The 14,610-nt window shown below is 43.8% G+C and overlaps 1 protein-coding gene across 1 annotated transcript; it reads right to left on the bottom strand.

Annotated features, from left to right (window-relative positions):
* Nucleotides 1–1,543: 1,543 nt before the first annotated feature.
* On the bottom strand, nt 1,544–14,571 carry POLDIP2 (DNA polymerase delta interacting protein 2). Its single transcript, XM_075263587.1, has 11 exons — nt 14,411–14,571; nt 10,766–10,847; nt 8,508–8,605; nt 8,296–8,392; nt 7,453–7,528; nt 6,304–6,411; nt 6,070–6,206; nt 4,045–4,071; nt 2,378–2,503; nt 2,211–2,290; nt 1,544–1,981 (listed from the first exon to the last, which is right to left on the bottom strand). The coding sequence occupies exons 1-11, from the start codon at nt 14,569–14,571 to the stop codon at nt 1,867–1,869; spliced, it is 1,107 nt and encodes a 368-aa protein (XP_075119688.1). The 3' UTR covers nt 1,544–1,866.
* Between the last annotated feature and the right edge of the window lie 39 nt (nt 14,572–14,610).

The following is a 14,610-nucleotide window of genomic DNA, read 5'->3' as shown; positions in this document are numbered from 1 at the left end:
TACGGCTATTCTTGTGAAGGGCGTCAATGTACAGAGTAAGCCTGTACAACTGTGGCCTGTCCAGGTGAGGATGAAAGAGTGGTCCCTGAGCCAGAAGGTCTCTCCTCAAGGGGGTCTTTAACCAAGAAAACTAAGCCCTCCTGGGCCACCGCTATGAGAAAAACCACCACTTGAACCCTTGTGATCAGATATACATGAATAAAAGCATAACCCAGTTCCAAGATTGGAAGGTGTCCACTGCTATAGAGATGTCTGAAGGATCTACAAGTCTGTTCTATCTTGTGGCAAACAAATCGCATGCATTGCTCATTCATCACATCCTGAAGGTTAGGTGGACTCTGAGCTTTAGGTCCTTCCATAGATTTTCTTTTGGATTCAGGTCAGGTTATTGGCTGGGCCATTCATAGTTACATAGTATATGAGGTTGGACGGAGACATCAGTCCATTAAGTCCAACTTATAGCCCTACACTCCCCTAGTGTTGATCCAGGGGAAGGCAAAAAACCTAATGAGGCTCATGCCAATTGCCCCATTTCAGGGGAAAAAAAAATTCCTTCCCGACTCCTTCTAGCAGCTTTATCTTCTTTATCCGAAACAAACTAAGTTTCCTTAGCTGTGTGTTTGGGATCATTGTCTTGCTGAAATGTCCACTCTCGTTTCATCATCATCCTGGTAGTTGGCAGCAGATTTTTCTCAAGAAGGTCTCGGTACATTTGTCCATTCATCCTGCCTTCAATTATATGACGTTTGCCAGTGCCATATGCTGAAATACAGCCCATAACCATGAGGTTCCCACCTCCAAACTTCACTGTTGGTATGGTTATTTTGGGGGGCGATATGCAGTGCCTTTTGGCCTATACACATGGTGTGTATTACAGTATCTAAAGAGTTGAATGTTGGTCTTCTCTGACTAGACTATATTCTATCAGTATTTCACAGGCTTGTGTAAATGTTGTTGAGCAAACTTTAAACACGCTTGATTACCCTATTACACCTATACAGAAAACACTAGTGTTTCCATAAGTATAATTGACATGCTGATTCACAAGAACGAGTGGATGCAATTCTCCAGAAACGTAGCCCTGAAGTGCAGGGAGTGAGCGGTTGTGCTTGATACACTGATTCTCTCTTAGAATACCTCCTTTACGGTAAGTTCACACGTAGTTTTTTTAAATAAATGGGAGCCACTCAGGAGTTTTTTCCGGGAGCCAGAAGAAACCAAGAAGCGAGATGCTCATTCTTCAGGCTGAGTCGCCTCGCGATTCGGCCTGAAGACACTCCCACCTCTGGACTAGGCCCATTCATTGGGCCTAATACAGAGCGGAGTGCGTGGTTGGATGCCGATGCAGTGCACTGGATTTCAGCCGTGGCTACCTGGCTTTTGGACTGGAACCTGAGGTGGCCTCCACCTCAGGTTCCGGTCCAAAAAACCTGTGTGAACTTACTCTTAGGCTCCGCACTAGGTATAACCATTGTGTGTATTACCCATGTGTTCAGTAGCTGTTCCATGCAATACCATTTATTATCATTAATTCACACTATGCTCACTTCTGTATGTATTGCTTTATTGAAAAAAAAAAAAACTCAAAAGAAAAAAAAAAAAAAATTTAAAATAAGTTTAATTCCCAGAGGGGTCTTGGGTAATTTGGAAGGAAAGCTCAACTGTGTGGGAATTTACTATGAACGCAGCAGCTTCTGTATCAAGGAAGGTGGATCCCAACACAAATCCTCCTCTCCAAAACAAGACAAATCGGGACTGAGGAAGTAGATATATAACTGAGCTTCCTTCTGACAATTTCTGGAACACAAGCGTCTGATAAAGTTCTACAAAGTGCTTTTCTGTCAAGGCTTTGTGTTTACAACGTTACTACCAGTGAAGACCAGACGGGGGCGTTTTTTCATCCTTGTTACTTTCCAGGGAGAACGGAGGAATTCTGACATCAAAATGGGAACCATCAGGTCGCTCAAACCGGAACGTTCCCCTAAAAAACAAGGATGGATTAAAAGTTATAAGCTGCACTGTGCATAAACTTGTGGGCCTTCAAAGAAAGATTTTCAATTGAAGATAAGAGAGAGATTATAGCAGGCTACTTCATTTTATTAAGACATAAAGGCGCATCTATTCACTGGCAATAGCGTACAGAAGAGGAGATCTCCATCTGTTACTATGTAGTGAATCAGGGCTCAATGCAAAAAAGAAAAGCATCTCACCACATATGGCCACTGGAAGCCTGCAGAGATACATGACTACTGTACTGGAAAGCTGGCTGCTCCTTGGAAAGTACTGGCTCCTAAAAGTGATACAAAATACAGAGTGAGTGCAAAATTCACACACAACACGGTCATAAAGAATTCAAGATCATTCAGATGAACCTTACCCTGCCCACAACACCACGACCTCTCACAGTCTCCAATGTACCCGAGAGGCTGAAAATCCGCCAGTGACGCTCTCTCAACTGAACTACTTCCACACCAAGGTTCTCAAGACGGATGCAGTAACGCCACTACATGGGTCATGTAAATGTTAAAATGACTGACGACAGAATAGTACCAATAATTTTCACTAAAAACTGTTCAAAGTTACAGAGTTCACAAATCACAGGGTTTTTTCTAGAATATAAACTTGAATAATCTCACTGTATTACTATGATGGAGTTCCTCTAGTTGTAAGTAAAAATGGATTTGCTGCACTCCATGCGACAAGCTTTTTAGTTTGCCGTGTAGTTTATTAGCAAAGTTCCCCTTCTTTCTCACCCACTTCAGTGACACACCATGCTGCACACTCCAGCAGTAGATACAACTCTGGGCAGGTTCACACCTGCGCCCGGTCTTCGCTTTCAGGTTTCCGTCTTCTGCCTGAGAAACTGGACAGGAGACGGAAACCTGGCAGACAGTGTCCGCCCATGAGCGTTTTGTGGTCTCCTGCATGTCCGACTGTGTCCAGTTAAAAAAAAACAAAAAACGTTTCGCCATGGAGACCAGAAGGCGCTCACGGGCGGACACTTTGCAAACCGGTTCAAAAGAATGGGTTTGAAAACTGACTGCCGGTTTCCGTCTCCTGTCCAGTTTCTCAGGCAGAAGACGGAAACCTGAAAGCGGAGACCGGGCGAAAATGTGAACCCGCCCTCTCTTAGTTATCTGTAACTAACAGGGTGCTTGACTTCAATAGGAGCTTTACAGCAGGGGCTCAGATAATAAACTATAGGTCATAATAAGAAATTATACCAAGTACTGCAACATAAGACATTTATAACCAAAAGTATGTGTTAAAGGGATTCTCTCTCTGAAAGGGAGAGGCCACAGGTAAATGTCCGACGGATATGCGCAGTCTGTGCTTTTGGATGAAGACGCGACAGTGACATGGAAGAAGAGGCAGAGAAGAAGACGGAGGCATCACTGCAGAGTTTTCTGATAGTACAGGGGACGCCCCCAGTGCGGTCTGAAAACTCATTTACATAAGGAAGAAGAGATATTTCTCAGGAACGGCGGTGCGGATCAGAATAATAAAGGTAAGAAGAATAGACTCTCTTAAGGCTATTCCAAAGTGTACTTCGTTAAAAAAGCAATTGTAATAGTATCCCTTTAAATGTGGAATCTGTAGCAAAATCCATACAAAATCCACATCAACTCACACTTTACTGCATGTTTTGGGTTTCAGGTGAATTTGGCCTTACAGGTGTATTAAGGAACTACAAGTGCATTAACTGATTAATAGATTTTTATTTTTTTTTAATCTGAAAAGGACCCTATCCCTCAGTCTGGGTATGAGTTTTTCCACCAATTAAAAGGTCACCATCTTCCACCTTCTGTGTCTACTTCCAAAGTATAAGAAGAACAGTGCAGAAGCTTTCGGATCAATAAAACATGTAATGGTGGAAGAAATGGCCAACATCAAACTTCACAAACTTGTAATTGTATTTTAACATTCTGTACTCCTCTACAACACGTTTTAGCGACTGCGAAAAAACTGTACAAGTCTAATCCTTACTGCCTGAGGCTGACATTTTGCTATATTACCTATTAATGATAAAGACGAATTACTTACCCAGTAGACATGGGAATTCTGGGCTTCCTGTGAGGGAGATAAAAGATTTCTTTTTCAGCAAAATGTAAATATATTTCTTTTTATTTTTTAATACGAAAACGCCAAGAGGTTTCAATATTTATGCCACAATTTGGGTCAATTCTGTCAGCCAAAATAGAGAGATTCTTACTAGTCCAAATTACATTCCAAATTCAGGTCCTGACGTAGATTCTAATGACTAAGTTATGAGGGTAAGTTCACACGTGTTTTTTTGGTCAGGCCATATCCGCCTCAAAATCCTGACCAAAAAAGACGGCTCCCATTGAAATCAATAGGAGCCAGTCAGTTCTTTTTTTCCAGGAGCAGTTTGTTCCGGCTCCCGGAAAAAAGCAGTGACTTGCTCATTCTTCAGGCGGGTTCGCCTCGCGACCTCTGCCTGAAGACACTCCCTCCTGACTAGGCCCATTCATTTGGGCCTAATCTGGAGCGGAGTGCGCGACTGGATGCCGATGCAGTGCAGCTACCCGTATTTTGGTCCAGAACCTGAGGTGGCTTCCGCCTCAGGTTCCGGACCAAAAATCCTGTGCGAACTTACCCTTACAGTATAGATCCCTTTGATACTACTAGTTTGGGTCTCCCAAACTCCAGTTGGGTCAGGACTTGCAGATATCTGGACATACACTCACCGGCCACTTTATTAGGTACACCATGCTAGTAACGGGTTGGACCCTCTTTTGCCTTCAGAACTGCCTCAATTCTTCGTGGCATAGATACAACAAGGTGCTGGAAGCATTCCTCAGAGATTTTGGTCCATATTGACATGATGGCATCACACAGTTGCCGCAGATTTGTCGGCTGCACATCCATGATGCGAATCTCCCGTTCCACCACATCCCAAAGATGCTCTATTGGATTGAGATCTGGTGACTGTGGAGGCCATTGGAGTACAGTGAACTCATTGTCATGTTCAAGAAACCAGTCTGAGATGATTCCAGCTTTATGACATGGCGCATTATCCTGCTGAAAGTAGCCATCAGATGTTGGGTACATTGTGATCATAAAGGGATGGACATGGTCAGCAACAATACTCAGGTAGGCTTTGGCGTTGCAATGATGCTCAATTGGTACCAAGGGGCCCAAAGAGTGCCAAGAAAATATTCCCCACACCATGACACCACCACCACCAGCCTGAACCGTTGATACAAGGCAGGATGGATCCATGCTTTCATGTTGTTGACGCCAAATTCTGACCCTACCATCCGAATGTCGCAGCAGAAATCGAGACTCATCAGACCAGGCAACGTTTTTCCAATCTTCAATTATCCAATTTCGATGAGCTTGTGCAAATTGTAGCCTCAGTTTCCTGTTCTTAGCTGAAAGGAGTGGCACCCGGTGTGGTCTTCTGCTGCTGTAGCCCATCTGCCTCAAAGTTCGACGTACTGTGCGTTCAGAGATGCTCTTCTGGCTACCTTGGTTGTAACGGGTGGCTATTTGAGTCACTGTTGCCTTTCTATCAGCTCGAACCAGTCTGGCCATTCTCCTCTGACCTCTGGCATCAACAACGCATTTCCGTCCACAGAACTGCCGCTCACTGGATGTTTTTTCTTTTTCGGACCATTCTCTGTAAACCCTAGAGATGGTTGTGCGTGAAAATCCCAGTAGATCAGCAGTTTCTGAAATACTCAGACCAGCCCTTCTGGCACCAACAACCATGCCACGTTCAAAGGCACTCAAATCACCTTTCTTCCCCATACTGATGCTCGGTTTGAACTGCAGGAGATTGTCTTGACCATGTCTACATGCCTAAATGCACTGAGTTGCCGCCATGTGATTGGCTGATTAGAAATTAAGTGTTAACAAGCAGTTGGACAGGTGTACCTAATAAAGTGGCCGGTGAGTGTAAATATGCATTACAGCTCTCTGAAGGATGCCCAAGTTATAGTCTGCTTGGAGACTATCTATATTTATTTATTTATTTATTTTTAAATAAATGGTACATGCATTACAAAATGGATCCAAAAATGAGTAAGCAAGCAGAATACAGACCCTCATGCCCATGTAGAAGGGAATCACTGTGACCCGGATATTCTCGGTGGTCTCCCTATGCACATCAGACAGCTCCAGCCAAGGGTGATTCTTCTCTTGCCACGCGCGAAGTGTTTCACGTGCTACAAATGGTGGCACTTTATATATGTTTAAAAAAAAAAAAATATCGAAGGGGATTAGAAAGAACCTCAAACAATATAGTCAAATACTGCCAAAGTGAGCATTGTAACTTACCTTTGGTTTGTTCATAGCTCAGGAACCTTTCAAATAGTTCGTGTTGGATGGGAACTTGATCAGTAGAGTTGTAGGGAAGTATGTCCTCATGACTTACATAATCTAAACCTTTTATAGGGTACAGAAGGAGAAACAATTAATGCAGGTATTTCCAATGTCTAAACTATACCTCATGGGTTGCCTACTGTGGAAATCCTGTTAGGCCCACTAATAAAATGATCACAGAGAGCTACAAAGACCACCCAGAGCTTTGTTATTAATTATTAAGTTATTAGATAGAGTTGTGCATGGGAAAGACATCCTTCCACTCACAGTGTCTGGCAGAACCCTTGTAAGCCCTCATTCATATCAGCGTTTGGATTCTGTCTGGGAGAGTCCGCATGGGGAATACATGGGAATACAAACGCAACTGCAAGCGGTGTGCCAGTAAAAGCACACGGACCCCATAGACTATAATAGGGTCCGTGCATTTGCTGCACGAATCATGCGGACAGGAAAGTAGATGGTGAACTACTTTCCTGTGCGCAAGATCCCTGCGGAGATCTGGCGGCAAGCACACGGACCCCATTATAGTCTATGGGGTCCGTGTGCTTTTTACTGCACCAGCACTTGCGTTTGGTATTCCATTCGAGGGGGTCCTCATGCAGACTCCCCCCGGACAGAATCCAAACGCTGATGTGAACGAGCGCTAAGTCCCCACCTATTTTGAGAAAAGGCATTCCCAGACCCCCTGCCTTGCAGAGTTTAGAATTGATCTATTCATTTCTATGGGAGTTGTAAGAATCCCCCCAGCCTGTCTGCTCAGTTGTTCTCCGAGCTCACATTGAAATAATTGGCCACCTCAGCACACACAGAATCTGTGAGATGAGGGGGATGGGAGGGGGTGAGGGGGCGGGTTGTTATGCTCCTTGAACTTCACAACAACACAGAAGTGATGCTTTACTTAGCTCCCCCTGAAATATATAGATGCATGGATGTGCTTGCTGCTCTGGAGTAAAATGCTCTTTTAGCTGCTCTGCACCTTTCCAAGTGAGTCCGAGCCCCCAACAAGACTATTTGAAGATGTGTTTCATGGACAATTTCTCATATTTATGACAATTCCTCCCCACTAGCACACCATAAACCAATATCTCACTATGAAACACTTACCAGGAATTGCATACAAAGCTCGGCTATCATCATGATTCGCAAGAAACGTCACTGCTTCCGTCTGTGACCTCTGTGACTGATGAACAAGACATAAATAATTGGCATTTAGAGATTATCAGTTCCTGTCCTACTACACACAGATACAAACATATAGTGTATACAATGATACCAATCAAGGAGTCAGGATTAAAAGCAGCATTTGAATTGTTAAAAGGGTTATCAGTTTATTAAATATGGGCCAAATAACATCAATCCATACAAAACTCTTCCAAATATAAAACCTGTTTAAATTCAGGCCTGTTTATCCGATATATTTTAAAGGTCACTGACCACAGCTGTGACGTTTCATTTGCAAACTCACTACCCCTCCCTGTGAGCAATTCAGCCAACAACTTAAATGTCACAGCAGCACATGACCTCCTTGCCCCTTGAAGGCACTCAGAGAAGTGATTTATTGGCTTGTCAGAGATGCAGAGAACGGCTTCATGGATTTAAAGGGGTTAGCCATTTTTAGACCAATATTGAGAGACCAATGTTATTGTTTGTATAATAAAAAGTTGCTGTCATTCATCCTGCTTACTTTTGGTGGATAAAATTCTGACCATGGTCATGTGATGAACACACAGATGCAGAGCTCGCTATAGTCACAGCGCAATAATCAGACATTGCCTGCTAACGAGCTGTGTGGGAATTATTAGCTCAGAATTAGTTGTGAAGTTTTTGGTTTCCACTATCTGGGGATGACTGTATTTGGTATTTGCCATATTCCTTCTAGGAGCAATTCTCACTGTAGTCAATGTGTGACCATATTCCTATAATCCAGTTCCTATTATGGACACTTACTATGTGGGGGCAGTCCCGTGCATCTATTAGTACTTGGTAATAAGTGTGTGTTTTGCCCTTGACCTCTTTGGATCCATGAACTGCAGAAGTCTCAGCCCTAAAAAATAAAAATCATCCAATTACAGGAAACATTCACTTAAATATTATAGAAAAGCATATTCCTTGTTTTAAAGAAGCCACAAGGCCCGAAGTAAAGTAAAAACCAAGCTCACTTTTCTGAGACAGGAGATGCAATATCACGATCATATAATCTCGCTTGCCATGGAAACAGAACTATTCCTCTGTATCCAAAGACACTGTGCAGGAAGAGCTGTGAAACAGAAACATGGAGATGCAGATTATTACCAGATAATACATGGACAAAAGGCTGATTATTACTACTTTAATGGGATTCTACTGCTCCTATTAAAGAACTTTATGGGCTAGTGACTGCGTATTTTGGTTCTGATTTTGACGTGGGAAGCGCGTCAGAATCAGAAGCAAAATGCGCCTGCCGTGGCTAGCAGCGGCAATCGTGGCTTCCGACAGTCGCAGCCTCCGGAGTAGGCGCAAATGAATGGGCCTAGTCCAGAGGGATTGTCTTGACGTAGACGCGCTGCAGCGATTTCCACCGTGGCGTCCGCCTCAAAAAAGGGCAGCTCGCTTCTTTTTTCTGTGAGCGGGAACAAACCTCTAGTGGAAAAAAAAGATCACTAGTGGTCTCCATAGACCTCTATTGTGAGGGGGTGGATTCCACTTCAAAATCCGCCCCCTCTTTCCCCGTGTGAACAAGCCCTATATGTTATAATGTACCAAAAAAATATCACAGGGGAAAAAAAAAAAAAAAGTCACACTTACTTAATACCAGATGATACAAAGCTATGCAGGACATGGACAGGGAGCCATGCAGCATTTTGCACCTGTGCCCTAATAAAACATCCACCCTACAATCTATGGAGGGGGTGGAAGCCACATTTCAAATGCACAAATAAAACTTATACCAGGCTCTGTCATATGATCCTGTGAGGTACTCTGCAGCAAAAAACAGCTGAAAAAAGATAAGCCTATTGGTTACGCCCTATACTGTTTGATCAATAATTTGGCCAATATAAGCAAGCTTGCCTTAGTTGGGCATATAGAAAAGGCAAGCGTCTCCAGAAGATAAACCTTTTAGCACTGAGGAAAACAACACCTTTATCTAAGCTTCACACATTTCCTTCTTTGCTGCCACAGGTCAATTGAATTTTTACTGAATTTTAGATACAGAAAATCAGCAAGGCAAATGTGTCATCCCACCCATGGGGTTCACTTATATGCAGCAGATTTCTTGCAGAAGTTTCAGCAACAAAACTTCTGTTTGTAAATTTACCTCTATTGCAGGTGCAGTCTGAGCCTCATCTCGGTTTATTATTTTACATTCAAAATTGTGCACATACATTGTAGAAACATAGTACAGCGAAAGCTCCCCACATCTCTAGGAAAAGCATCTCCTTATCCAGACCAGATCTCCTGTGACTAACTGCATGTTGGCCATCTTTGATGACATCACTATATAATGCAATTTTGTTGTCTCAAGAGGTTTCACAACAAGTAGAAATTTGAAGGGGCTTTCTAGCCCCTGATTTTTCTGTCTGATTACCTATCCATAGAGTGGGGTACTGGAGAAAGCATGTAGCACAGCAATTATTGTGTCAGATCAATCACGCTTCCCTGGTGCTCTGGTGTCCTCCCAGCTTGGCTGTCTTTTGCTGGAAGTCCTCGCCACTTGTGACGGCCCATGTCCCTTCAGCTGCAGCCCCCAATTAGCCTCAGCGGTCACGTGGGGTGAGGACTTCGACAGGAAGACAACAACAGAGCTACAGGATCGGACTGCACTGGGAGACCCCAGAGCACCGGGGACAGGAGACTATGATTTATAATAAATAATTTATCCTTTCAGGGCGCAGTGTAGAGACTGGTTGTGGCAAATATAGCTTTTCACTTTATAATGAAGATTTGTGCCGATATTCCATGGTCTTCCTCTATGCTTGAAGTATCTGTATGGAAAGCTTTACTGTTTATATTCACAGGTTAATAATATACTCTGGTCATGTGAGGCTCACAGGTTCCTGCAGTTATCAGATCTTTCTCTTGCATTGTGCAAAGCACTCAATATACGCAGCAAAGCCTTTTATTTAAAGAACACAAGAGATGTTGAACCATGAGGAATGTATACAGAAAAAAATATAAGGCTGAATAAAGTAAAGTAAGAAATCTAACAAACGTCTGCTGCTTAAAATCTGTTTCATATATCTGAAAGGATTGTTTAAAAATTTTGCAGCAGATCAGCCAGATGTGAACATAACCTAAATTATTCATTCCATATTCTTTACATCCAGAGACATGGATATGAAGTTACGATTTTTTGTTTTATTATTTTTTTAAACAAACTGGCTGAATGTTAGTTATATTGAATGAACAAATCTTCTTGCCTTCTTTCGGATATCCTTACCTGACCCGTTTCATATTTCCCCTGTTGCTTTGGCACCTCAAACACCCCCACTGTCTCCAAGACTTTACCTTCTGGTCTGTTTCTAGGAAGACAGAAAAAAAAACGTATAGAATTATATACAGTAACATACAGTAATACAGTATGACATGATTGCACCAATTACTCTTCCCATAGAACATACAAACAGCTAATCGGCATTGTGCTGGGAGTCAGATCCTCGCTAATCTAATATTGATGACCTATCCTAAGCCGAAGACCCTAAAGCCGTCTTCCATTATATAGAACCAGGAATATAACTATTCCTTTCCCTTCGCATACCAAATCCCCCCACCTTGAAGTTTTATAGAAGTTTGCCATTATTATGGCTTACCTGAATACCAGTGGGTAAAAATTTTTTTTTACTATTTCATTTATCTATTAATTCCTTAAAGCGTACCTGAAGTTCTAAACTGTTCATAAATGAAAAAATAAATAAATCTAATATATATAAATCACACACATAGATATAACTTTATATCTTATCAAGACCTTCTCCACTTATTAAGGCTGGATTCACACCAGCGCTCTGTGTCCGTCAGGGGATTCTGTCCGACATTCTACTTGAAAAATGCAGAGAGGAAAGACTTATCTCCAAAAACCCAGCGCAGGGGTGAACCAAAAGCATCAACTGTTCACCTGCATCTTATTTTTAATCTGACTCCTATTTTACCTAATCTCCATATTCACTGTCACATACAAAGCTTTATGGAGAAGTGAGGGGTGGAGTAGAGTATTCCTGCTGGCAAAGTAACCAATTTATTAAATCATTCTGTGCATTGGTAGCCTCTTAGGGCCGGTTCACATTAGCGCTTGCCTCCCGTCCGGAAGGAATCCGCAGGAGGACCTCCCCCCGATTGGAATATCAGCACAGCTGCAAGCACTGGACAGTTAAGCACACGGACCCCATAGCATATAATGGGGTCCGAGTGCTTGCCGCGCCCTACCTCATGAATCATTCTTGCAGGCAGTGTGCGGCAAGTACACGGAGCCCTGCGGACTCCTTCCGGATGGGAGGCAAGCGCTAATGTGAATCGGCCCTTATCTACAACCAAGAAGTATTAGGGTAAGTTCACACAGGGTTTTTTCAAAACCTGAGGCGGCGATCCAAAAACCGGGTAGCCGCGACTGAAAGCCGGTGCACTGCACCGGCATCCAGCCGCAGAGGAGGGAGTTTCTTCAGGCTGAATCGCGAGGCGATGCAGCCTGAAGAATGAACATCTCACTTCTTTTTCTTTTTGATTCCAATGGGAGCCGTCTTTTTGGTCAGGGTTTTGAGGCGGATACGGCCTCAAAAACTTGACCAAAAGACTCTGTGTGAACTTACCCTTAAGTTTGCAGAGAATGGCAGTGTGTAATACTCCTGATAATACTGGTCTATGGACGAGCACTGTGAGCAGAGGGAGGGGGCGTTCCTCCCCACTCACACTGTACAGCGCGATAGGCGCTGCTGTGGAGAAGGACGTTCCTGACTGACTGTCAGGAACACCCTTCTGACTGTAAAGAACTACGGTACCGGGACTGATAGCGCTTAACCGGGGCACAGATCGGGAAAGTCGATAGTGCGCTGAATTCATTGCACTGTCAGCTTTCCAGCGGTATATAGAACTGCCTGTGCCCAATCTGATGAAAGGTCCTCTTTAAGCAATTACTTGAGTGATCTAGCAGCTGAACATGCTAAAGTAGGTCTTAGTTAATTTCAACAAGACAGGACAGATTTGTATGGGTTTATTCAACAAAAAAGTCAGGTTTGTATGTCCACTCTGAGTCCTGCGCGTTCAGCCAAAAAGTTGCATCCACCTGAGAAAGACAATCTTTGCAAAAAAAAAAAAAAAGTCCAAGAAAAGGATCACATTGAAGTGAAAGTCTAATCAATCAGTTAATTAGTTGTGGTTAGTATCATAGACCTTCGCATAAGGGTCAATGTCCCTACTATTATTACATGGTACAATCACTACTTCATCTATTTTTTATTTTTATTTTTTTAATTAGCACACAGTATAAAAAGATTCCTGATCCCTGATGTAGAAAGTAACTGCCTGGAAAGTGGAGAGGAAAACAATAATGTACTACAAAGTTTAACAAACCTGTATCATTAATGAAAAATTGTTATAACTGGAGGTTTGTTTTAAACTTCTGACCTCAGATATATAACAAAGATGCCTAAGGTTGGGGTCACACTTGCGCTGTGTGACCGTTCGGGGATTCCGTCCCCATTCGCCTTGAAAATTGCAGAGAGAGAAGTCCTGCAAGCAGAAACCTGGCGGACCCCCGTTACAGTCTATGGCAGGGGTCCTCAAACTGCAGCCCGCGGGCCACATGCGGCCCACCAAGCACTTCTGTCTGGCCCCGCTGACAACGCCGGCAGGCGTGCATTTATAATGAAGCTCCTGGGGAGCTCGGGCCAGGCCATGGAGCGCACTTCACTTTACCTATTGGAGGGCACCGCTCCTGATGTCTGTGCGACCTGCTCTGCCTCCGGCCCACTGTTTAAAAAGTTTGAGGACCCCTGGTCTAAGGGGTCCACGGGTAACTTGAGCGCAGGTGTGAACAGTAGAGTGTATAAAGGGGGTCTGTCACCAGGAAACGTGACATATACCCAGCCTCAGTGCACTGCAGGGACCATTATACTGAGCACCATCATAACTGCACATAGTCCAGCGAGTGCACCATATCCTTACACCGCTCTATAGTCATGTGTGATATAGACTATTATAGAGTATGGGGCACAACCCACCGCACTGTAGTCCCCTTAGCATATTGCTAAAAACAGCTTTTTCAGGGCAATGGCGCATCTACTGGACTATCTATAGGTACTATAATTAGAATCCCCAAAATTTAACCCTCCTCTGTCCCTGCTCCCACATGATATGATGCATGTCCAGGAACCATCTACATGTTAAAGGACACGACTGGTGACGGCTCATAAAGTCTTATGTTTATGTAATGACAGTAACCTCTATTACAAAAGTGTCTGACCTCTATATAAGCAATGCCGCCCCTGCTACCTCTTGTGTCACCCCCTCTACCTCATAGATTGTAAGCTCTTGCGAGCAGGGCCTCAGTCCCATTGTGTGAAACAACTTTCTTTGTAATATATCTTTCTGTCTGTATTTGAGCCCTACAAATTGTACAGCGCTGCGGAATATGTTGGCGCTATATAAATAAAATTTATTATTATTATAGGTATGCTGCTGTTCAGCACAATGTTGTGTGAATGCACTTTGGTCACATTGATTATTGATAGATAGATAGATAGATAGATAGATAGATAGATAGACAGACACACACTTGACACGCTCTCCGCACATTCCCTGGCATGGTCTGCAGTAAACGCACGAGGCTGGCATAGCCCTCTGCAGCAGTTCACACTTGTGGCCTGGCTCCAGCCAGTGATGTCACCACTCGCTGATCCGCGCCAAGCTCCAAGGTGTCACCTCTGACAGATTAGCGGTTACATTATGACAACAGATACAGCGCCCCCCGGTGTCAGCCCAGTGTAAGCTCCCAGGCCGCACCGTGCAGCTCTGCAGCAGCAGGACGCAGTGTGCCTATAGACAGCCGTACACACAGCGCTAAGTACATAACGTTATTATAACACTGCGTTACCTAGAAGACAGCGTCCGGTCCTGCTGAAAGCGACATCCGCACACCGGCCTCAGCAGAGCGGTCCGGGCCTGCCGGAGCTCAGCACCGACACTGTTAGATAGACCTCCCCGGAGTAACCGGGTGAGCACCGACAGGCTGCGCCGAGCTGCACACGCCGCCATGGTGCTCCGGAGAGCTGTACGTATGACGTCACACGCACT

The sequence above is a fragment of the Leptodactylus fuscus genome, chromosome 2 (assembly GCF_031893055.1).
Source record: "Leptodactylus fuscus isolate aLepFus1 chromosome 2, aLepFus1.hap2, whole genome shotgun sequence".
NCBI lineage: Eukaryota > Metazoa > Chordata > Amphibia > Anura > Leptodactylidae > Leptodactylus > Leptodactylus fuscus.
Note: the sequence above shows the minus strand (reverse complement) of the source record. Positions and strands in the feature narration are given on the sequence as shown.

What these genes read in the sequence shown, in the direction of transcription:
- POLDIP2 (XM_075263587.1), bottom strand. Translation starts at nt 14,571, where the DNA reads ATGGCGGCGTGTGCAGCTCGGCGCAGCCTGTCGGTGCTCACCCGGTTA. An exon ending in AGAATTCCCATGTCTACTGG is followed by an intron (nt 2,504 to 4,044) that starts GTAAGTAATTCG and finishes TGACCCATGTAG; the next exon opens with TGGCGTTACTGCATCCGTCT. An exon ending in GTCGTGGTGTTGTGGGCAGG is followed by an intron (nt 2,291 to 2,377) that starts GTAAGGTTCATC and finishes TATCACTTTTAG; the next exon opens with GAGCCAGTACTTTCCAAGGA.